The 24,715-nt window shown below is 46.5% G+C and overlaps 2 protein-coding genes across 2 annotated transcripts in view; one reads left to right on the top strand and one right to left on the bottom strand.

Annotated features, from left to right (window-relative positions):
- The window catches only part of LOC108101517 (prolow-density lipoprotein receptor-related protein 1), a 58,488-nt gene that overhangs the window by 7,464 nt on the left and 26,309 nt on the right, over window positions 1-24,715 (bottom strand). The window contains 14 exon segments of the mRNA XM_017205878.2: window positions 350-3,089; window positions 3,143-3,411; window positions 3,466-3,821; window positions 3,881-4,176; window positions 4,239-5,997; window positions 6,056-7,123; window positions 7,194-7,948; window positions 8,301-8,680; window positions 9,317-9,640; window positions 9,712-9,904; window positions 9,906-9,964; window positions 10,646-10,768; window positions 10,845-10,970; window positions 13,973-14,086. Of these exon segments, the coding sequence (XP_017061367.2) occupies window positions 350-3,089; window positions 3,143-3,411; window positions 3,466-3,821; window positions 3,881-4,176; window positions 4,239-5,997; window positions 6,056-7,123; window positions 7,194-7,948; window positions 8,301-8,680; window positions 9,317-9,640; window positions 9,712-9,904; window positions 9,906-9,964; window positions 10,646-10,768; window positions 10,845-10,970; window positions 13,973-14,086 (8,562 nt within the window).
- LOC108101518 (protein nemuri) lies at window positions 15,053-15,796 on the top strand. The gene has a single exon (XM_017205880.2). The coding sequence runs from the start codon at window positions 15,090-15,092 to the stop codon at window positions 15,705-15,707; it is 618 nt and encodes a 205-aa protein (XP_017061369.1). The 5' UTR covers window positions 15,053-15,089; the 3' UTR covers window positions 15,708-15,796.

Here is a 24,715-nt window from a genome sequence, read left to right as displayed (position 1 = left end):
ATCAGTTGCAGAGCTTTTACTTCATTTCTCAAACAAATTAAGTTAAACTATTATGGGGAATCTCCTTCGAATGACATTGAAAAGAGAATATACGATCCGATACGGAATACCCTGACAAATCTGGTTGGTTAACTCGGACTAAACTTTGACTGCTTTTATAATATGTTTCTAATGTTGAATAGTATGAAATGAATAGAAAGGTACACCAAACTTTAATTTTGGTTTTCAGTTCTCTAATGATTTAATTATTTTAGAGTAAATTATCTCGGTCAATTATCTCGGTGGGACTGGAGGATTCGTTCCCAACAGTGCATTCCCATTCAATCAAGAGGAATTCAATCAAACTTACCACTGGTGCAGAGGTGAGCGGGTGGCGGACAGTCGGGAACGTGGGCGATGCCCCCGCACTGGGGACCCTCGTCCTCGCTGCCTGCGTTGTCGATGCCACTGGGGCAGTCCTTCTCGCCGTCGCACACCCACTTCTGGGGAATGCAGCGGCCGGAGCTCTTGCACTGGAACAGGTGCGGGCGGCAGGCTTGGCTGGGGCACTGCGGCCCCTCGTCCGAGCCGTCCTCGCAGTCGCTCTTGCCGTCGCACTGCCAGCTGGCCGGGATGCAGTCCGTGCCGCAGGCGAACTGGTCCCCCCGGCACTCGGTGCGGCAGTTGAGCTCGTCGCTGCCATCCGGACAGTCCTTCTCGCCATCGCAGTGCCAGGATCCGGCGATGCAGTTCCCAGCCGCACAGCGGAACTGGCCGGGGTCGCAGCTGAGGTTGGTGCGGTTGGCGCAGTCCAGCTCGTCGGTGCCATCGGGGCAGTCGGGATCGCCGTCGCAGCGCCAGCTGGGCATGATGCAGATGGTGCTGTTGCCGCAGTGCTCGAAGGTGACGTCGCCCACCTCGCAGGGCGTGGGGGCGCACATCTTCTCGTCGCTGAAGTCGCGGCAGTCCTTCATGTTGTCGCAGAGGAACTTGCGCGGGATGCACTCCCCGCTGCCGCAGCGGAACTGGTCCTGCTGGCACTTGCAGAGCAGCGCGGTCTCGTCGCTGCCATCGCCGCACTGCTGCAGGCCGTCGCACTTGTGCTCCTTGGGGATGCAGCGGTGGTTCTGGCACATGAAGTGCGTGTCCGGGCACTCGCGAAAGATGCAGTAGCTGCGCAGCTCGTCCGAGCCGTCCGCGCAGTGGGTCACGTTGTCGCAGGTCAGCTCCATGGGTATGCACTCGCCGGAGTGGCAGTTGAACTGCAACGAGCCGCAGCTCGTGTTCACCGGGGCGATGCAGCGGCGGCCGTCGGGAGCGAGGACGCCCTGGGTGCAGTGGCAGGTGGCCTGGCCGCTCTTGTCCAGGATGCACACGTCCTCGCACTGCCCGTTGAGGATCTTGCACTGATTCGCGTCGCAGTTGATGCTGCTGTTCTGCACCGCCACGATGCTCATGGGTCGGGTCACGTGCTCGCGCAGGAAGAGCACATCCGTGCCGGTGTACTTGTTCGCCCGGACCACGGCGTGGAGCACCCAGTCCGTCCAGAAGAGCAGGTCCCCGTAGACGGCCATCGCGAAGGCGTGCTTCGGCGTGGAGTGGGCCAGCACCACGCGGTTGCTGCCGTCATAGTTCGTCCGCTCGATCTTGTCCAGCCGCGCGTCCGCCCAGTACAGCTTGTGCTGCTCCAGGTCAAGGGTCAACGCATTGGGCATCTTGATGTCCGTCTTGATGATCATCTCGGTGCCGTAGCCGGTGAGATAGGAGCGCTGGATGCAGGGCGACTCCTCGTTCCAGTTGGTCCAGTAGATCATGCCCAGGCACGGCTCCACGGTGATGCCGCGCGGCTTGTCCTTCTCCCGCAGACTGAGCACGTTCTTCACGTGGTTCTGGTTCTGGTCCGCCTGCTCGGAGAGATGCCGCAGCTCCACACTCCGGATGGCCGCGTTGTTGTTGTTCGACGTCCAGAAGAGCTGCTCGTTGACGATGTCGTAGGCCAGGCCCTCCACTCGCTCCTGCTGGCCCAGCAGCACCCGCTGCCCGGTGCCGTTGAAGTGCACCTGGTTGATGGTGCTCAGGTGCACGTCCGAGTAGTAAATCAACTGCTCCTCGTAGTTGTAGCTGATCGCGATCACGTTCCGCATCATGCTGGTGTTGGAGATCATCTGGAGCGGCCAGTTCTTGTCGTTGTGGTCCGTCATGTGGATGCTCTCGATGCTGCTGCGGTAGCTGAAGAGCAGGAAGTTCTCGTACGGCTCGCAGCTGGCTCCGTCCGAGGCCAGCCTGCTGTGGGCGCAGGCGCAGATGGCGCTCGTCCCGTTGAACAGGCAGAGCTGCTCGCAGCCGCCGTTGCTGTGGGCACAGGGATTGCTGCCCCGCTGGAGGTGCTTGGAGTAGATCTTGAGGTCCCTGATCGCATCCTGCTCCGTCTGCAGCACCACCCGCGACTGGCTGAGATTGGCCAGAGGCGCCACCCGGATGATGCCCTCGTTGTACTTGTTCTCCGCCCAGTACAGATACTCCCCCATCTTGGCCAGCGCCACTGGATTGTTGAGGCTCTCATTGAGGAGCTGCTGCCTGAGGTTTCCATCGTAGTCCACCTTCATGATGGCGTCCGGATACCGCTCACACCAGTACACCCTGGTGGCCTCTATGTCCAGGATCAGGCTGCCAACCGCCCAGTTGGGCCGCGTTTGGTTGACCAACACGAAGGGCTGGCTGCCATCCAAGCCAACTCGTCCGATGTGCTGCTGGGTGACATAAAAGAGCATTCCCTGCAGCGGATCCACCGCCAGGGCAGTTGGCTTATCCAGATTGGACACCACCACGTAGCGATGGCTGCCATCCAGACGAGCCACCTCGATGATGTTCCGCTTCGTGTCGCTCCAGTAGATGTTTCCGGCCACCCAGTCGATGGCAATGCCACCCAGCCAGTCCTGCTGCTTGTAGCCCACGATGTTGAGCGCCTCCAGAATGGTTTCCCTCTGGGTGCCATCGCGTTTCACGCGGGAGATGCTGCCCAACTCGTTGTCGCCCCAGTAGAGCGTGTCCGTGGCAGCCAGGTAATCGATGAAGCTGGCCGAGCTCACCCGGGAAATGGGCACCAAAGCCTGATGAATAATAACATTTAGTTAAGCTTTATAGGGGAAAACTATTAACCCACCGGTAAGGGCGTGTCGAATTGCTCTGATGGATCGATCATCTCCACCCCCTGCAGAACATCGATGGAGTAGAAGATGAACTCCGCCCGCGGAACACAGCCGGTTGGATTGTTGGGCTCCACATCGTAGCCAAGCGCACAGCGGCACACGTGCTCCGTGGACGAGGTGGCCAGGCAGAGGTGGTCGCAGCCACCGCGAAGGGCCCACTTGGCACAGGTGTTCGATCCCATTTGGGCATCCGCATAGAACATTTTCATGCTCTGAATGCTCTCTGGAAATCAAGGAGATGTTAATGACGAGGATCTCACATTCAGAATTCCCTTACTTGTATTAACTCTCAGGTAGGACATGTTGGAGCAGGCTTCCTTCTCGCATTGCATGATCACATTCTGGATATTCTCCGGGAAGTACAGCGTTCCGTTGTAGACAGTCAGCGAACTGATCGAGGTGATCTGACTGGCCACCAGGACCTTGTGCGTCTCGTTTCTTGGAATGTCGTAATAGGCGATTCCCGAGCTGTCGTACGCATAGTACAACCGCTGCGAGTCAAAGTCCATGGCCAAGCTCTGGAGATTGTTCTCGTGCTCGTAGATTAACAATCTGCCTGAACCATCTAGATTGGATTGCTCCAACTGGGAGATGCTTCCATCGGAGGCGGAGTGTATCCAATACATTTTTCCACTACGAACAGATTAACAAAGATTTAATGAATGACTGGATTGATCATCAAGTTGACTTACTTAGCCGGGTCCAGGGCAATGCTGTCCACCATGTTGAGGTCCTCGTGAATGGTGGCCACGAACTCGCCCTTGAGATTGCTCGCCAGAATATTGCACTTGATTTGACCCGAGGAGAAGTACAAGTTTCGGGCCACCCAGTCGAGGGCAAAGCCATAAGGTTTCTCAATGTTCGTATTGATAATGGGTTCGATTAGTCCGTTCGAAATGCCGGCGCTTGAGATCTCGTTCTGTTGAATGTCCGACCAGAAAATGCGACTCTCGTCCACCAGGAAATCAATGCGTTGTGGAGCCACCAACTTTTGAGAAAAACAACATTCCAAAATAACAATAAATGGGTTTTTGTGATAGATTGACTCACCCTTGGAGACTGCCTGATGGTTGGAATGGTGTGGTGATTGGGCTGATGCAAGTCAATGCCCCGGATCTCGTCCACCATGACGAAGAGGAGGACCTGCTCGTTGGGTACGCAGTTCCGTTCGTCACTGGGATCCAGACGCATCACGTGCGGGCACTCGCACTTGAAGGTTCCCCTGCCACTCAGGAGACAGAGATGCGAGCAGCCGCCGTTGTTCTCGCCGCAGGGATTCCGATCCCACGGCTGTCGGCTGGAGTGCATCACCTGGATGCCGAAGGGCTGGGATTGGGTGCGCTGCAGCACCTGGACATCGCTGCCATTCCACTTGTTGGCGCGAATGACGGACGTGGTCCGCCAATCCGTCCAGTACACATAGTTCTCGAACACGGAAATGGCGAACGGATGCGAGAGTATCTCCTTGTTGCGCAGCACCACATGGTGCTCAGATCCGTCGTACATGGTGCTGCTGATGGAGTCCGACTTGGCGTCCACCCAGTACACCCTCTTCTGCGTGTAGTCCAGCGTCAATCCATTTGGCCATCCGGCACTCAGCTGCCAGCTGGTGGAGATCATGCGCCTTCCATCGCCCGACATGCTGGCCCGCTCGATCCTCGGCGAGTTGTCATCCCAGTCCGTCCAGAAGAGGAGACCCTCTCTGGGATCCAAGGCAATGGCGCGCGGGCTCTCCATGTTGCCGGCGATCAGTGTGCGCCGGAAGCTGCCGTTCAGCTTGGCCACCTCGATCTGGTCGAGATTCGAGTCGATCCAGTAGAGGTTCTTGCCCACCCAGTCCACGGCCAGTCCCTCGGTGGTGGACAGTCCCGAGTGGATGATGGCCTCCACATTCCGCAGACTCTCGCCCACCAGCTGACCCCTGTAGATCTTGTCGTCGATCACGTCCGTCCAGAAGATCTCCACGTTGGACTCGTTGTTGTAGAGGAAGTCCAGGGCAATGATGTTCCTCAGCGAGGTGTAGAAGTTGGCCACGTTCAGGGTCTTCAGGTTGACCCCCTTGATGTCCTGCTTGTTGGTGAAGATCACGTACGGCTCGTCCGGAGCGGTGCTCTTGCAGGTGAACCGATCGAAGCCCAGGTCGAATCCATCGAGGCAGCGGCAGTCGTAGCTCTTGCCGCTGGTCTCGCACACCTGCGAGCAGGTGTCCCAGTGGTCGCAGGCGTGCTGCATGCTGCAGCGCTTGCCGTTCGGCTGCAGGTACAAGTGGTCCGGGCAGGAGCAGATGTAGCCCTCCGGGGTGTTGTGACACCGGTGGGAGCACTCGTGCCCGCGTTCGCACAGCTTGTCCGCGCAGAGGAAGCCCTCGTCCGTGGTGTCCTCGCAGTCGTTCTTGCCGTCGCACAGCTGGTCCACCGTGACGCACTGCTTGGAGAAGCCGCACAGTCGGTCCGGGTGCTCGCAGATCACCGTCTCGTTCATGTCGAAGCGGGTGGCATTGATCTGCGTGCAGTTCAGCTCGTCCGTCTTGTCGAAGCAGTGCGGGATGCCGTCGCAGCGCAGGAAGTCCGGGATGCACTCGAACGGATCCAGGCAGGCGAACTCCAGCGGGGCGCACTCGCCCAGCTCCTTCCACCCACTCACTGGGTGGTTGTCGCTCTTGGTCTGGTTGCAGTTGGCCTCGTCGCTGAAGTCCTCGCAGTCGTGAATTCCGTCGCACATGTGCATCTCGCCGTAGCATCCAATGGGGCGGCAGTACTTCTCGCCGTGTCCACACTCCTGATCGCATCCCGTTTCATCGGCATTGTTTCTGGAGAGTTGGAATATTGTAATTGGAAAGTAGGAAGAAGTAAATCTAGAGATCTCACCCGCAGTTATCGATGCCGTCGCAGACATCTGCGAACTGGCGACACCGCCCATTGTTGCAGTCGAACTCCGGGCACTTGCTGGCGAAGAAGACCTCGGACAGCTCGTCGGAATCGTCGTCGGGGCCACAGTCGACCACTCCGTCGTTCACCCAGGTCATCTGGATGCAGCGGCCGCTCTTCAGGCAGGTGAACTCGTTGCTGTTGCAGGTGTTCTGCTCGCAGTTGGCCTGGTCCGTTCCGTCCGAGCAGTAGGCGATGTGGCTGCACAGCAGCGATCTCTGGTAGCAGCGGCCGTTGCATACGAAGTTGCGGGTCTTGTCACAGGTGCTCGGGTGGCAGGGACCCCTCGGATCGGAGCTCTCGTCGGTGCCGTCCTCGCAGTCCTCGAAGCCGTCGCACATGTCCTTGCCCTCGATGCACACCCGCGTGCTGCGGCAGATGAATCCCGAGGTGCAGTTGGGCCGAACGGGCGACGGAGCCAGCTGGGGGATGCAGTGGCTCCCGGTGCCGTTCAGGGTGAACCCGTCGGGACAGCGGCAGATGGCTCCCTTGGGCGTGTTCAGGCACATCCCCGGGCACTTTGACTGCGCACAAGCACTGGGTGTCTGCGGCATCGGCTGGGTGGCCACGTCGAAGATCCGCAGGTCAGCCGAGTGCCCAGCCCTCTGGAGATGCACTGTGGAACTAAAGGTGCTAGAGAGATTCGCTTGGTGTGCGTGGAAGCGCCAAATGGTGGAGTTCTTGTTGTCCGCCCAGTAGATCAGTCCGTTGTTCTGCACCATCGAGTACGGATGGAAGAAGTCCGACTTGAAGATCACCTCCCGCCCGGTGCCGTCCAGTCTCATGTGCTCGATGGTGGACAGTTGGATGTCGCACCAGTACAGCTCCTTGGTGCGACGGTCCACGTCCAGGCTGCGCGGCCACTTCATCCGCATCGCACTGGTGCTCTTGGCCAGCAGCTCCTTGTGGGTGCCGTCCATCCAGGCGCTGTAGATGCCCGCTTCGCAGGATTGCGACTCCCACTGCGTCCAGTAGAGCAGACCAGTCGTGGGATCCAGTTCCAGGGAGCTACCAAAATAAATACAAAACGAAGGGTAATGATACCTCTCGATTCGACTAAATCAATATCGTAACTTACATAGCATCACAATCGGTGCTGAAGGTTAAGACCTTGCTCAAGTTCCGCAGCGGAGCCACCTTTATGCTCTTGTGTCCGGACCAGTAGAGATGATCGTTGATCCAGTCGAATGCCATGGCGTGCACCATGTCCAGTCCGCTGACCAGGAGACGGGAGACACTGCCGTTGAGCGACTGGCTCCGGATGCTGTACGAGGGTTCCCTCAACTCCTCGTGATCCGCGACTCCCAAGTCGGGAACCACATAGAACACCGACTTGCCGCGAACGTTCACATCGATGGCCACCGCCCCGGATGCGTTGTATACGGGCACCATCACATCCGGCTGTTCGCCGATCTGCACCAACTGCTGCACTTGCTCGGTGTCCAGGGGAACGCCGCTGATCCTGGCCAGCCGGTTGTCGCTGAACACCAGGAACTTATCCAAGGCGGAGAGCAGACAGGTCGTCTGGTTGTGCAGCTTATAGCCTGCGGTGCACAGGCACTTGGCACTGGCGAATCCCTTCGTCCACTGGGGCACACAGATCTGATTGCAGCCGGCGTTGTTATCCCTACAGGGATGAGCCACCTCCGGCTGCTTTTGCCGGTGGAAAATCCTTAAATTGGCTCCGCGGCTCATATTCGAGAGGAGGACGCGGGCCTTCAGCGTGAATTTATCGAGCGCCACAATGCCGTTGGCCTTGTCCATCCTGGCTGACAGGTAAATTGAATTCTCAAAGACCTCCACATCGTGGATGCTCTTCAATGGCACCGGGGACTTAAAACAAGAAGGAAAACAATAATCATCAGACATTGGAAGCCCCGAAAAGTATGCTACGTATGAAGCCATTTTAAGTCAGGTTAATGAAAAAGGAAAAATACAGATGCGAAAAGTCGATTTAAGTTGTTTAACTGTCTTGCTAAATGAAAGCAGAGGCATGTATTTTGACTACATTTTAAATTCTTTTTTTGTAATTTGGACGAAGTAGAAAAATTAAATTAAATTAAATTTTCTTTTAATTTTTCAATGATTTATACGTTATATTTTAAATTGAAATTTTGAATTTTCCAAAGATTTATGTGTAAGCAGAAAATACTTTATTTAGAAATAATTTAGATCATATACCCACATCTGCATTCCTTTTGAGGGTCCACCGGTTCTGTCCCGCGTAGTTGACCCGCTCCACCACATCCTTGTAGATGTCAATCCAGTACACCAACTCATTCGCCAGGTCCAAGGTGACGCTGCTCGGATGATAAACTTGGTCAGTGACCAAAACAGTGCGATTGCTGCCGTCGAGCAGTGAACGCGACAAACTGGGCGTCCAGTAGTCCGTGTAGAAGAGAAACCCCTTTGTGGGGTCCAGCACCAAGGAGGACACGTGGTCGATCGGATGCAGAATCACGCGGCAGTAGGTCATCGCATTGGTGCACAGATAGACCAGCGCGTTCTCGTTGTTCAGCAAATACCAATTACCCGCCAGCCAGTCCAGGCGGAGCTCCGAAAATACTGCGGAGTACACGAAAAATTAAACCGGAAAGATGAGTTGAGATTACGACATTGAACTTGTAATACTCTTTCATATCAATTTAATGGTAAACGATAGTTGATCAACATTAAGAAATCTTTTTAAACGATTTAACTTATAAGAACCGAATAAAAAATTTTGATTTCTGAAATTACATAATTAACCTATTACAGTAAATACAAATTTGAGAACCGAATAAAATACGTCGCAGATAAAATTTAACCTTTTTCATACGATTATGGAACTTGAAGGTAAAACATTTTAGTTGAACTAATTTTAACTGATATTTGTTTAGAAATACGGGTTTTAATTATTTGTTCCCAATGCGTTTTAAAACATACAAACATGAAAAAAAGTTTCTAGTTTATAAAAGTTTTTAACCTTTTGTATATATTTAAAATGTTCAAATCTGTATCAGAAATATAATAAATCGTTTAACCAAACCAATTAAATTATTTTAAAAACCATTCAAAAATCTGTGGTTTTTAGACCAAAAAGCCTCTGTTTTCATACTGTTCATGAGTAAAAAGTATATCTGATATGTTAAGGAAAATTTTTTTAAAGTTTAATGCCCTTTGGAAGAGCACCAAAGCAGGTCGAGATAATCGGTCACTCACATTGCCGCGTGGGAACGAACGAGGAGAAGGGCAGCGTCCAGTTGACCTGAGCGTCATCGATGCGTTGGCACTGCATGTGGACGTCCTGCCAGCTGTTCTGGAGGGCGCAGAGGGATCGATTCCGATGCCACACCTCGAAGGCTTCGACGGTTCGCAAGGATTTCGTGGTCAGCAGTTGCTCCTCGGAGCCGGCGCCATCCTTATCCGTAACTTTATCAGTGTCCTTTACTCCCGCGGCACCGATGACTTCGCCATTGGTTCCGATGCGTCGAATGCCGCCGTCCTGCGAAAGGAAGGCCAGCGTGGCCGACTCCGTTGGTGGCACTATAATTTAAGAGGGATTAGCTCGATGGGTATCTCTGTGCGGATATGTGGCATGTTTCTGCGACCCCTACCATTGATGGCCCGGCAGCGCCTTCCCTTGGTCTTCGTGTAGCCAGAGACGCAGGAGCACTCGTAGGAGCCCGGCGTATTGCGGCACAGCTGGTCGCAGGTGCCCGGCTCGGAGCACTCGTCGTAGTCCACGCAGCGGGTGGAGTTCGCCGACTCCGGCACCTGACCCTTGGGGCAGTAGCAGCGTGCCCCCCGCCGGGGTCAACTTGCAGTTGTAGCTGCAGTTCAGCGCCGCACAGGCAGCGTTCTGCTTATCTGTTTGGGGAGGAAGGTTGCCATTAAGTTTGCTATCTAATTGGGCTTAAAATATCAAAAAATATTTAATCTGTTCAAAAAAATCAAAATTACACAGAAAGTCAATTTTAATATTTTCTTAGACAGCATCGATTAATGTTGAATGTTCAGTTAACTACAATAATTAGATATTAAATCTATTTTTTTTTAAATAAAAATGTTAAAAACATCAAACTTAACAAATAAATAAAGATATACATCGTAATAAATAAAAGTTACTAAATTAAATTGTAGCATTAACAGGATTTTAATATAAATATGTTTTTTGTGTTGCTAAACCTATCAGAATTTATGGAGAAAGAAAGATATTATAAGTTAATGAGTTTATATGCTATAAGAAAATTAAGCTAGATAAAATAATTCCCACCTAGAACTTTAGTGTATGTTACATAACTTGCACTTTTGTGATTTTTTAAAACAAAATAACGAAATTGTTTCATAAAGAATCTTAAAGAATTTAAACCAAAAACTACATACTTCTATCTTCTTCGAATTGCATATAGAGCATATATTATATAAGCAAAACCTCGTTGTTTAAGGATTAACAGAACACCCTGCAAACAGTGCTGGCCAAAGGCACGCTATCGAGTTGACTTTCGGCGGGCCAATTAGCCGCTTCGGCCAGTCGGCCACTGCACTTACCACATTGCAGCTCATCGTTATCACAGTCCCAGCGGCCATCGCAGAAGCGGGACAACTCGAGGCAGTCGCCGTTGCGACATCGGCCCTCGAAGGCGCGGCACTTGGGCGTATCGCCATTCGGACCTGGTCGAATAGGGGGATGATCAGGAGGGTTTCGTCAGTGGGAGGCGGGAGGCTCCAAGGCCCGCGGCTTACTTACAGTTCAGTTCGTCGGATGTGTCGCCCTTGCCGCAGTCGAACTCCCCGTCGCAGAGCCAATTGTCCGGGATGCAGTGGCGGCTCACCCCGCACCGAAACTGCCCCTCGTTGCACTTGGGCGCCTCGGCTGCAAAACGGAAAGGAACAGAACAGAACCAAGTTGAGTACACTCAATGCTCCACACTCCGCCCGTACAATAACAATAACCGAAATGAAGATTTATGGTGGGGTTTGTTAGTGGTCTTGGGGCTGCTTCGTTGCTCTGCATTTTGGCCAACAAAAAAGTGGCTGCTGCTCCGGCTGCTCTGACTGCTTCTGCTGTTGTTCGTACAAATCGCTGAATTATTTCGCGAGATATCGTAAATAACACGCAAACAAGGGCAGTCGTGACCAACTTTCGGCGGATATAAAAGTTTGAACTTCCACTTAAAGTGGAAAACCCTAGAAATAACTGTATAATCCTGGCTCCTATAATTCGAAAGGGAAATGTTGGGGAAGAGGCAAAGTGTCATTGATATGGTTATCGGGTTCAGGGTGCAGTTTATATCCAATCAGAATATTATGATATTTCCACATGCAACCAAATAGTAAACTTCAATTAAGAATGTAAGAAAAAAAAACTAACTTATATGCACAGTATATTTCCTGTAGGGATACATATATCTTGAAGGAAACCCAATTAGTTTTTTGACCATCTGGCGACGCAGCATTCTAAAATGGAAAAAAAAAACCCCTAGCTTCATTTTACTCCTTCTTCGCTTCATGGTCATTACCCAATTAGCTTGGCTTTTATTAAAGCAAATGAGTTTTATTCTCATTTTAGGGGGTGACAATGGCCAACCCCCGAAAGGCCACGAAAAAAGAATTGTGACAAATACGCTTGGCTAAATGGCACGTTAATTTTTTGAGTTGACTTTGCTTCTAGTTAGTTCAACTCCCCGAGGCACTTGAAAATGTTTAACAATTGCCCGGCAACATCATTTTTGACCATTTTCGAGGGCCAGAGTTGATTAAATAAATGCTGGGGTCCCACCCTGCTCCCAACTCCCCCATCCACTTGGCTGGTGGTCAACATCCCAGGGCTCCAACTCCGACACGGCTCCCTTGACGAAATTTCTGGTCCTGGTTTCGTTTTCGCCGTTTTCTCCGTACCCTTCTCCGCACTTTTGGGTTCGGGGTAGAATAAAAATGTAAACTTTACTGTGGACCCCGTGACTGCATGCCCTTGGGCTTATTACGTATTATATCCGTGTTGCCATCCGCCAACGGATGCCATGCAAATTGCCACGCGAATCCGGGAAAACGGAAAAACGGGAATACGGAATACGGAAGCGCGACAGCCGGAGACATGGACACGTCCAATTCTTGTCTCTGGAGTTTAACCTCTTGGCAAGCAAAATATTTTTGGCCGTTCCCATGTGTCGCCGGTGTGGCTTTTATGGTTATAGTCGCGCATGTCGGTCGAATGCCGCTCCTTCTGCTCCACCTCCAGTCTCCTTCTTCTCCAGCCTTCTGCCTCCTGCCCTCCAGCTGTCTCCACCCAATGCCACCCATTCGCTTTCGAGGCATTGTCATTGCAGCCTTTGATTTGGACCACCAATGCGGAGAGAATACAACGCGTTATTTGAATTCTTCTTTGCACATTTTCCTTTTATTTGTGTCAAACAATTTGCATCTCTGAAATGCTCGCAAGGAGCACAAGCGTATGACTCTAGGAAAGCAGGAAAATATTATAATATTGTTCGAAATGTCAGCAGCATGGGAACATTCCGTTTCCAGTGAAATGAGGAGAGAGACCTCGTAAAAGTTGATACACTCGAAAATGGTTAGTAAATATGTGCAAAATAAGAATGAGCAGAAAAATGACAATAAAGTTCACATCTAAATATCCTTAAAATATTTGTTGTGGATGATAAAGGAAATGGGTATAGAAACACTATTTTGAGCTGATGAATTAATATCCCATTCTTTCCTTTTAATTTTGAGTTCACTAATCAAAAATCTAACAGAGTAGGGCCTTATACATTTTGTTATTATAATTCTAAAAGTTCGTGAAAAGTTCACATTCATTTGCATTTTAAATTCCCCTTCGTGGATTTTCCCTCCCCCAAATGATTCTAATAGAAGCGGCAACTAAAATATTGCCGAAGCTCAAATATTCACAGTTTTTAAATCCCGAGAGTCCATTTAACTCAAGCCCCATTTAAAAGTTGCGTATAAATTTGAATAACATTTATATGGAGCTGAGATCTGAGGAAACTTTTTTGTCGCTAGTGTAACGAGGCCAGTTTAAATGCAATATATCAAGAGGCTTATATATATGACAACACTTTATAAACTTTATGTGCGTGTGTGTGTGTGGCTGACTTTGACTCTGTGTGTGTGTGCCTGCATTCAGTTCAGTTCAGTTTAATTGAAATTGCGCGAACAGGGAGAGGGGGGCAAAACATAAGGGGAAATGGGGCGAAGTTGGGCGAATGTAGATGACAACGAAGTGCCAGGCACATTTATTATAATCTGTTGCATTAATATTTGCCGACAATTTGTCGTCTGAGTTGTCGTTCTCTCGCCAGCTGCAGTGCCATAAAAATTAAATTAAAAATGCCAGAAGAACTCTCTCGACCAGCAGCAATTGTTGCAGTTCGCAGCTCGCTGTTTTCGTTGGACGAAAAAATGTGAGATAAAAATGTCTACACATTAATTTTAGCCCTGTGGCTTTTCCCCCTTATCTTTCAGCCCTCGAGAAAATTAAGGACAAGCGCTTTAATTTCCCACTGACAGGCGACCAGAGTTGGCTTTTAAGTTCCATGGCTGGGCTTTCAATTTACGGATTTGTCGGCCCAAAAATGGTTCGACAACTAATTGCATTTGCTACGGACAGCAGGTGAATGGGCCGGCAGTTTGGGCCATGTATTTGCGGTGAATTTTTAGGCCCGCCCACCTGTCATTAGGACGGACACACTGGGAATGGCCCAAAAAGCGTTCCGACCAAACAGTCAAACCAATAATAAAGCAATCACCGCCTGCTAATGTCCCCAGCTGGGAACTGGGAACTGGGAGTAGGAAGCAGGGAGCTCTTGTGGATTCTGAGCGGGCTTACACGGATCGGGGGACACATTGAATACTCACCGCACTCGCTGCCCTCGTCGGACATATCCGGACAATCGGCCTTGGAGTCGCATTTCCATCGCATCGGTATGCAGAATCCATCGTTGCATGTGAAGTACGAGGCTGGACAGGGACCTGCAATGGGATAGATGACGGAATAATGGTCACTCACTGGCCGATAAGGAAGGAGGAAGCGGGCGAGCGAGGCTGGCATTTAATCATTTGGCTCTCGGCCAAGTTTGAATTTTAATGAATGCAGGGAGGCGTGTGGATCGAAACAATTATGGTAATCTCTGGAGGTTCCAGTTCCATTGATATTCATGCCGACCATATGCTCGAGGCTTTGACCAGACATTAATCTTTTAATTAAAAGATCAATAAGACACTTAAGGTGTACTGTAACCATACCTTAAATCCTAATTTATGAGCAATAAAATAAGGTAGTGACTGATACATTCAGTGTACTTAGTATTAATGGATACTTTGTATACAGCAAATAGTTTAAATACTCATATTTTCGTAACTCTGAATGAGAATTTACATCTGTAATGACGGCGCATTATTCTAATCGAGTTCCCAATCAACGCACGGACACATAACTTATTCCCGAATAATAGCAACTTCAATCACTTGATCCACAGCTGTGGCCAATAGGTTGCCAAATTATTTTTCCATTTAATATGCAGAGTGGGGACGTGTTAACGCCACCTTGCCAAAAAGCCTGATGCTGCTCCACTCTCCTTCCTGAAAACGCCAGATAATTCCAATGTTTATGCAGTTGTTGTGGCCCCAGTACGTGCCTACAATTAAACATTAACAACGGAGCCACATTGTTGCTAGCCAAATGCCAGAGTACGTGACTCAGGAGCACTGCATCATTAGCCGGGTCGAAGCTGTTCCTAACTTTTCGTAAACAATAAAAAACTAATTTAAATTTGCTTAGCGCATAAATAAGTGGGTGTCGGAAGTGTGTCGAGCTTCCCGATGGTAAAGAATTTCGCCCCCAGAGGAACCGCTTTCCCAAGTCAAACAAAGTCTTTCCCCCACTTGTTTACTCAGCCGCCCAAAAGCTGAACCCTGAGCTGCCATAAAAGCCAGGGTTTGGGGTTAGTGCAGCAGCATAACGCATCCATCAGTCATGTCATCGAAGTGGCTCTTGTTCGTTGCCCTGGTGGCACTACTCAGCATCGGAACTGGCACCTTGGCCTCGCCAAGGAGGACCATCCAGGCCAGACCCGATCCGGAGCAGCTGAGCCGCCTCCAGCGCCTGAATGCCAGGTATTATGCCGACGAGCAGGACGATGAAGATGGCGATGACATCCTGGAGCACGAAGAGGACCTAGCCGACGGTGCTGATGAGGAGCTGGAGGAGATTGAGAACGACGACGACACCCTGGCTGAGGTAGACCAGGAAAATGAAGCTGAGAAAAAGGAGAGGAAGATAGTTAAAGCCTCACCAACAACTACGACACCAACTACGATGGAACTGGGCCAGGACACCGCTTCAGCTCGGGCCGAGCCACGCAATCGCCGGCGAGGAGGAAGGCGTAATGGCCGCAGGAGGCGTGGCGGCAGGCGGGGCAACCGCAGGTGCGGGGCCAAGGGAAAACGCGGTCGACGCGGCCAGCGCAGACGCTCTCCGTCAAAGAAGAGTGGCAACAAACGGCGAGCGGGCTCAAAGAACAAGCGAAATGGCCAGAAAAACAAAGCAGCCACCCAAAAGCCAACTGCTGCACCGTCCACAAAGGTGGCTTAAAGTGCAATAAAATGCACTACTACCCATAAATGCAGCTAAAGAACTCATTTAAACAGCAACAACAATTCAAATAAATATACAAAACCACATTTTTGATTTCTTTTTTTCATTTCCTGGTTGTTCTTCAAACAAATAAAAAATGTTACTCTTAATTTTAATTGGGTCAAATCGAAAGAGATTGACCAATGCAGTCAAGAGGTATATGAAATACAATTACCATTTATATTTGGTCGACTTATATTATTTTTAGAATTATTTAACTGTTTTATACCTGCCTATAAGCCCATTCAATTAAATATAAGCCGCTCATACATGTTTTTTATTGCTTTAAGTTTATTGCAGTTCTATGCTCTTGTAATCCGTTAGATTAAAAAGTATATAGGAACCGAAGTATTCAATGTTGACAGGAGAATGCCTTGGCAGAGTGGTTTGTTTTAGATCGGCTGGACAGTCAGATTTAAGGACGCACATTCTGCGATCACCATCGATTATATAGCCTTCCTTGCAGACGCATGGCCCGCCACACTTGTCGAAACAGAATTGGCTCACAAACTCACAAGTTTCGGGACACGGAGAAGGACACCTTGCCAAGGTTCCATTAACAGTGCAATCTATTTTTGTTAAATCAGGTTCCAGAGAAGCCAGTGCAGAAAAGCTAACGATTGAGAAATATATTAAAACTAAACTGATCATCTCTCAAGCTATCCAGATGTAAATTGAAGACTTAGAAATTTTAGCCAGAAAAAATAACCACTGTGCCATGAAATTAGAATTAGCCAAGCGTTGGCATGACAAACTGGATTTTCTAGTTACTGCTGAATAAATTCCATTTATTTCCTGAGAGGCGAATATATATTTCTCTGCGTAAAGATTTTTTCAATTTGAAATTTAACTAAGTTAAACATGTTCAGGTTACCTGCAGTGAATTTATTTATATTCCATTTCACGGAATTTATTCAGTCTAACGGAGGAGAAACAACGATCTGCTTATATCGCTTTATATATCCGTGCGGATAAACTTTATTGTAGCATACTTTTCGGACCGAGAACTCACGTATTTCACCGGAGAAAGTTTTTATCGCGAACTCATATACACAGGTGTGTTTGCCAGGTAGAAACCGCAAGTCATAAATTTCGCCAGCTATTCCGCTTTTGTTATAGTGCTTTTTTATGTATTTATGCTCGGTATGCTTGCACGACCCCATAAATTATAGAGCGCTGCAATTTCGTTTAGCGGCTTTCGCACCGTTCGAAATTAGTTTTACGCCTCTTTTTGATTTAGTTGATATTGAAGTTTAGTGCTTGCTCCACATAAAACCGAAATAAAGGTTTGGCGCTGCAGCTCGTGAGGCAACTTCATTTCGAACTCCGGCCGTGATGCACTCAATTTCAGTTTGTTTTCCCTTCAGCTTATCTTTTGCCATGGCTGCCATTGAGCCATTGAGTTCGTTTACCTGCCAGCGTCGTCATGCCAATGGTTTATTCAAGGATGTTCCGCCGAAACTTCTTTCGTTTTCAGTTGGATTTCGGCTCAAAGGTTTCAAGGAATTGGGGATATGTAAATAAGAGCCTTCATTGCTTATTAAGATGAGACAAAGATAAACAGAAAACACTTAAATGAGGTGAATTAATTGCCATAGGATATTACACTGCAATTGGTTGTGTGTTATAAGTACAATTTCTTTTAAGTTTTTTTTTTTGACTTAAAACGGTTTTGTGTTTGAAAATATTAACACATTAATTCAACAAAGCGAAATTCAGCTTTTTGTAATTGCTTGTAAAATATTACAAAGCACAAACTTAATTAAAGATAATTTTTATTGCATTGTCCCACTGCGATGCAATTCATGCGAAATTCCTTTTGAGAACGCTGAGAGACGTTATCCTGTGTGTTTACTCTGTCTACCTGTAGCCAATTTCGAGTTGCTCTTATCTGTCTGGACTGCTGTTGGCAGTTGGTCAAGCACAATGGCATGGGGCACGAGCTCCTCTGGGGTCCGCTGAAAATAGTTGAGTGGGTGGCTGGTTCAGTCCTGTCTCTGTTTCAGGACCTCGTCCTTCCCAAAAGCGTCGGCCAGCCAACGGATGCCTGGCACTGACATTTACCAAATCAAATAGAAATTTTAATTGACTCTTGGCTGGCAGGACGTGCCAACGCTTTAGATTCCGACTTGGTTCCTGTTTTTTGGAGCCCTGCTCCTGAATTCTATTGGCTCTTTAACGAAGCCCTATTACTTTGGCTTTAAAGCCCGTTGTCCCAGCTATTTGCTCTGATTTGGAGCGACCCGACCTCTGTCCTGAATATCCGCTTGTTTTTCCATCAACGGGAAAACGGGTTAAGCGCCTTTTGGGCTCGAAGGGAAATTTGCATCTGTCGCTGTTGCGAATTATGTGGGCGCACACGGAAAGCAGAAAGTTTCGGATTCAGGATTCAGATCCAGTTCAGCAACACTCCCACCACCACAGCTCCTCCCCCCTTCGTTTGTCAACAGCTTTGCCCGCTTTTTATACCCATTACTTTAAGAAGGTCAACGGATTTGTGGATCATCGCTCGAGATGTTCGAGGTATGTTAATGAATTATCATTCTCAAAAATAGTAGACTCACTTCGCTAGTATCCTAAAATCTTTTCAAATTAACAACACTTAATTCTTTTTCCTTTAATGCGATTCAATAACAAAACCTATTAAAGAAGTCAACTTCAATATTTTAAAGATATTCAACATTATAAAAATATAATATTAAATATATTATTATAGGTAAGGTTATGTATTTTGGCTAACTATTTATAAAGAAGGATAATTATTGGATTCATAACACGCGTTTCTGTATACAATATAAAGCACTGAGTACTTTCTTGTCGTAACTCTCGAGTTGAACTTTCCTTCTCGTTTTTTGTTCATGTTTTTGTTTGCTTTTTGGGTCAAAAAGATGTGTGTTGTGCGCGTTGGTTGTCTGTGTGTAACATAGTTTTTCACTTAATTAGCGCGCTGAATGACGCGTTGACAGTTGGCAGGAGTACGTGCCACGCCTGAGGGGTATGCAACACACAATTTTCCGTGATTGTTGTTGTCGCTTGTTGTCTGAGCGGAGCGGCAGTTGTCAGCTGAGCAATGTGCCAGTGATTTCTGGGATTTTTTTCGCTGCCTGAACTTCAAACTGCAGCGAGACAGCGTTTATAATTAAGGACAATTGGTGTTTATTACGGAAATAAAAGGTCAACAAATTGGTATTGAAATGTATCAAACACCAACTTAAATGAAATTGCATTTGCAATGAGCCTTTTAAATTTTAACGTGTTCATGTGTAAATTGGTACGATCTTTATTTAAAAGTTAAGTGACATATAATGTCATTGCATGTTAATATATTTGTTATATAAACAATCAGTCTTTTACAACTTTATTATATATATGTTATTATATAGATTTAATTATCTCTTTAAATTACCTCCACTTAAATTGCAAACTACGATTTCTACTTTCTATAATCACGAGTAAACAGAATATAATTACCACTTAAATTCACAAGGAACTCAAGAGCCCGGGACTCAGAAAACCTTTCAACCAGAATTAAGGCCATGAATATCGTAAACATTTTCACTGCCGGCAGCCGACGAATTTCCGTTGTCAGCTCGTGCAATTTGCAGTTCACACATCACTTTTACTTAAGCCATCTCCCATTTCAATGATTTTCAGCAGCTTCTCATCTTCTTATGCCTTTAATGAAAAACTTTGTGGAAATTTGCACAACGCCCGGAGAAAATTCTTTTTTGATGTCACATCATTTATTGCAGTTACTTTTAATGAGCGGTATCAAAGCATCTGCTTTCGCACTTGAAAAACCGATGCCTGAAACCTATTTGGGAAACCAACTTCACGGTTTAAATTTCACTAAATTTTCAAAGTTTAGAATAAAACCTTTTTTATGTAAGTACAACGAGCGGGATAAACTTCAATAGGGGAAATAAAGAGCTTCAAACATTTTCGCTCTGTTTTTATTTGTAAAGCTAAACAACAAATTTGTCAAGCTTTTGAAATTAAATTTAATGTCGAAAGTATCCTCTGGTGCAAAAGGCTCAAAAAGAGTGACAAAAAAAAAAATGGCGGGTGGAACAGATTTGCGCGTGGACATGGCTAAAAGCAAACCGTGGAACCCGGAGGAAGCAGGAAGCCGGAGCTGCATCCTGTGGGATTTTCCCCGCTGCGGTGCCGGTCAGCATCTGGCCGTACATACAAATATGGCGGCTTCCGCTGGCATTCCAACTTCCTTGCACTGCGGTCTCAATTTTCATTTATATCGACAGCGCATTCTGATGCGATATCCTTGCCCGCTCGTCTCCCCATATCCCATGTCCCTATGCATAATTTAATGCACTGAAGTGCGCATAATGAGCGTGATTGACATAAATGTACTTTAAATGCATACGGGAATTGGATCTGAGTTGGGACTGCAGAAGGGAATGGAATCGGGGGAAGGGGGGCAACCGAGTTTGCGGGCCATGACAGGCCAAACAAAGTTGCAATTTGGCCTAAAGTGATGGCGATTTGGATTTTCCCGGAAAATGTTATGATTTTCGTTTATGCACTATAAACATATAAAAAAGGAAATTTCATAAAATACCAGCGTGAACAGAAAAACATCACAAAGGATTTTCTAAAAACTATTTAGATGGCCGGGAAAATGTTATAGAAAATATAGCAGTAGGAAATTGAATAAATAAATGAAAAGGCTAACACAGTTTGTTGTTTATTAATTATTTTATACTGGTCGAGTCCATTGTTCTTTTGGCTTAATATTTCGGAAAGTCTGGCTGGCATCTCCATATGTTTGGAGGGTAACAACGAAAGGGGAAATTGGGGATAGCTTTGGGCCAGATAGCCGTGCTTGTTTGCCGTGGACATTGGACTTTGCCGGCGTTTTTGGTTTCGGTTGGCTCGCTCGGTTTGTTGTCTGTGGCCGTATGTTTTCGGCACTTAAATCGAGTTTATTACGTGCTTTCTGCCCGGCCAAATGGAGAAAATGGAGGCTGTGCCACAGCACTCCTAAAAGCCAAATCACTTAGAGCCAAAAAGGAAAATAAAACTTTAACCCTAACTTTACTTCAACTGGGCCAGCAATTTGTTTTGTCTGAAGCCACACAAACTTGTAAATGAGTATTGCATTTATTAAATTTAATTGTTTTTGGGGAAGCACAAAAAATAAACAAGAGCTTTTTCTATCGAAAAAGTTTTTGCCAGCAGTTATGAATAAGAAGGAGTGGGAGAATAAAGTACATTAAATGACTTAAAATTTAGAAACGAACCTGGGCTAAGGCTTTTTGCATAAAAATAATATTCAGGCAGAAAATTTGACTACGAGACTTTCTAATCTTCAAGCCACCCTTTGACGAAAATTGAGATATTATTTTGCATCCGGTTGGGCCATAAAAAGTTGCAGCATCATCAACGCTTGTCGAGGGACCAAGATGGAAAAACTGCGAAAGGGGGCGATCCTGCAAAAGGGCTGCAAAACTTTCTCTTTGCATTTGAGGAAAAACTTTGTAGCAAATATTTAAAGGAGCTCCCTTCTGCTTTCCTTTCGCACTCGCACTACCAGTTTTTCTTCTGTTTTATTGCAATGTTTTTTGGTTGCCTAAAGGCCAAACTTGCATTAATGAGCCAAAACTTTAGGAGAGCTTAGGAAACAATAAGGACTTCAACACCTTTCAGAGTTTATTATTATCAATTTTGTTTTTGGATTTCTAATAATTACAGACAAAATTTAAATTTTGAATTTGATTTAAAAAAAAAATATTTATATATAACAAGTGCTTTTATCTCGTTTTAAAACTTAGTAATTGTTCAGTATATTATTTTATTTGCATGTAACAAAAGCAACGAGCTATAGTGTATTTTCCACTACGTATTATGGAATTCCCCGATTAAAATAAAAAGTATGCAAAACTAAAAAATGAGCACAGACAATGCAAACTTTAGCATGGCAGCATTATTTTGCAGTCGGCAAACTTTACCCTTCCATCCGTCCATGTTGTGTTCAAGTTTTGGGTTAGGGTTTGAGTCAATAACTTAAAGCACTTGATGCCTTTCCGTGCCTTCCACAGCCGGCATCATCATCATCATCATCATCTTCAGTGCGATGATGAGCACTTGCAGGCCTCTCGTCTTTTTCAATCTCCCACTGGATGTTGGAAATTTCCTTCATAAATGTTTATAAACACAATTTTCTAGTTGTGGCAAAAGTTATATTATTGGAGCAGCCGCCTTTCCCCATTCTATCTGAGGCACTATGATTTATATGTAAGCGATCATCAATCTTCTTTAGCTGACATGGTTGGTGTTGCTGTTGTTGTTGTTATTGTTATTGCTGTTGTTGTCGATGCTTCTGTTACTGCCAGTTGAGTGGAGCCGAACAACCAGGCTTTAAATGATTCCCTTTTTGTCTCCCATTGATTTCCCAGCTCCTAAGACTGCAAATTCATTTTGCTTGTTTCTGGGCAGGAAGGAAGGATGTCAGGTCGGAAGGAGGGCGGAAGGATGGGGGCGTGAGGCGTGGGGCGTGGAAGTGTTGTGGCTTGTCGTGTCTGTCATTGTCATGTACTTGTCGTACACGAGGACAATGAATGCATTTGCTGCAGCACTAGAAACTAAAAACTCTGGCTACAAGCACAGCAAACAGCAATCAATCGATGATTCCTATTCATTTTTAAACACTATAGAAGAGTAAGCCTCATTTGTTAGGGAGCCTGTTGGAATATTAAAGCACTCTAACGAAAATAAACGATCTCTAATTAAGCATGCAACATTCAATTTAAAGTGCTTAAAAAAAAAGTCCTTTTTTTAATAAAAAATATTTTAGGGGTACTTAAAATAAATGGAAAGTTCATTTCAAAAGACAAAAATAACAATGACCTAATTTCCAGTTTATAAATCAATAATATTTATACTCATTTCGTTTTCATTTGTTTCTGTTTAGGCAAAGTTTTGTGGCCTCGGATTAGAATGACTGTTAGTTTGATTTGTGGTGATTTCATTATGTTGTTGACAGAGCTTTATTCCCGAACCGCCTCTTGTGCAATACCCGGCGTATACACAATGTTTAACCGCATATTACGCACACGCCATGTAGAACAACCAATTTATTTACCCAACTACTCAGCTCGAAATGTGAGCCACTTCGCCAGAAGTGATTGCCAGGCGACAATGTTTTTGGGACCCAGATATCCACATTATCCTCTTAGCCGAACCATTCGTTATTCCCTTTATCTGCTCCGTGCTCCTTGCTAAGGCACTTCCTTGGATCCTTTGAGGTGGCCAGCACTTTTAGGCACTTGTGGAGCTGGTGGCAGATGACTTTCGAAACGTGTCTCCACCTCTGCTCTTTGAGGCTCTGTTTTTATCGCTGTGACATTGGCAACAAAAAACGCTCCAAATGATTAGCCAGCCAGAAGAGTTGGCTGGGGAAAAGTTGAAGCTACGCATATTTTAAGTGGCAAAGTTTCTGGGGGCTAAAGAAAATTGTTGCCTCAACTACTATTTCCATTTTTCCAGTCACATCGCCATGCAATAAAAAATCGTTGTGGGTGCAGGAAGGGGTGGCGAAGCCTAGTAAATAAAAAATTATTGCAAAACTTTTCCGAGCAATAAACGATGAAAGTAAGACCTTCTTCAAGCAGGCAGCAGAGCATGAAAATCGCAGTAAAAATAGTTACAGCGACTACAGTAAGAACAGGATCCCCCGCAAGAACATAATCTTCCAGTGGCATGTCTGCCTACAATGTCTCGGCTCCACCAATTGTGTAATCAACGCAGGTGCCACCCACCGGAATCCGAGGGGAAGGAGTGCAGCAGGAGCATCTCCGGGATTTTAGGCGCAGTTAAACGGCCTTCCGCCGGTCCACCTCCTTCCGATTCCCATAATGCTGAGGAGCGGACAACACTTTCGTTGGCATGGCACACACGATTCCGTAGTTGAGGAAGACGTGACAAGGGCACAATGTTGCACTGTACAGTGGGCACTGTGGCATTTGGAAATGCTAAATATGCATGCGTACAGTATGGTAAATTATAATATTGGTCACTCCCTAGATATGCTTTAAAATAATAAGAAATATCATATCTTTATTAATATTTCAGTTCGTTTAGTAAGTAAAATATTTTTTTGAATTTAATTTAATTCTCTAAAAATTTGTCAACAATCAAGTATATTTTACTGAGAATATATTCGAGACTTTTATATTTTGAACCTCTCATGGTAACTTTATTTGCAAGCTTTAAAATAGATGAGAATAGCAATGATGTCAAATTAGGAAAAGGTTCTTTGGTGACGACAAGAGTTTATTGGAATCAGGGATGGCGTAGTATGCATATGATCAGTATGTAAATTAGAAACAAATGTGGGTCACATGGCTGGAGAATCAAATTCTGTTTATTTACAAAACATTCTGTAACTCGCATCATGATTGACTAAGAAAAAATTACCAGTAATTCCTGTCTTGAAAAGCACTAACATTTTAAGAACCAATTATTGAGAAACAACATGTTATCAACTATGATATTCATTCTTTAAAGATTTTCTTGTTTTTGCACATTCTCTTATCGGCACAAAAAAAAATTGATTTATTATGAATACTCTTTTCACTGCCATCAACACATTCTAATGTTGTTTGACGGGCATATCAAATCAATCATTCCAATTAATTGCGGTTCAAATTCAATTGGCTTTATATGAGCAATGAAATGTCTATAAACGAGCATTATATTCCGCAAACAGTTATCGATTTATTTAATTGAGGACTGCTGTTCACAGCCCATTGTCCATTGTCTGGGCAGTTATTAGAGAAGCTTTTGCAGCTATCAAAATGCCATAAAAGCGAATGTTAAACTGAGCTGCCGTAAACTGCTCACAATAAGGCCGTATTCCTCATTTGCTGATGCAGAGGCAGCGGAATGTTGGCCAGTCTGTTAGACGATGTGGGAAAAGAGGGGAGATCGAGCGAGGCGGCCTCAAT

This window comes from Drosophila ficusphila, unplaced genomic scaffold (genome assembly GCF_018152265.1).
Source record: "Drosophila ficusphila isolate 14025-0441.05 unplaced genomic scaffold, ASM1815226v1 contig_414, whole genome shotgun sequence".
NCBI classification, from domain to species: domain Eukaryota; kingdom Metazoa; phylum Arthropoda; class Insecta; order Diptera; family Drosophilidae; genus Drosophila; species Drosophila ficusphila.
Note: the sequence above shows the minus strand (reverse complement) of the source record. Positions and strands in the feature narration are given on the sequence as shown.

What these genes read in the sequence shown, in the direction of transcription:
- LOC108101518 (XM_017205880.2), top strand. Translation starts at nt 15,090, where the DNA reads ATGTCATCGAAGTGGCTCTTGTTCGTTGCCCTGGTGGCACTACTCAGC.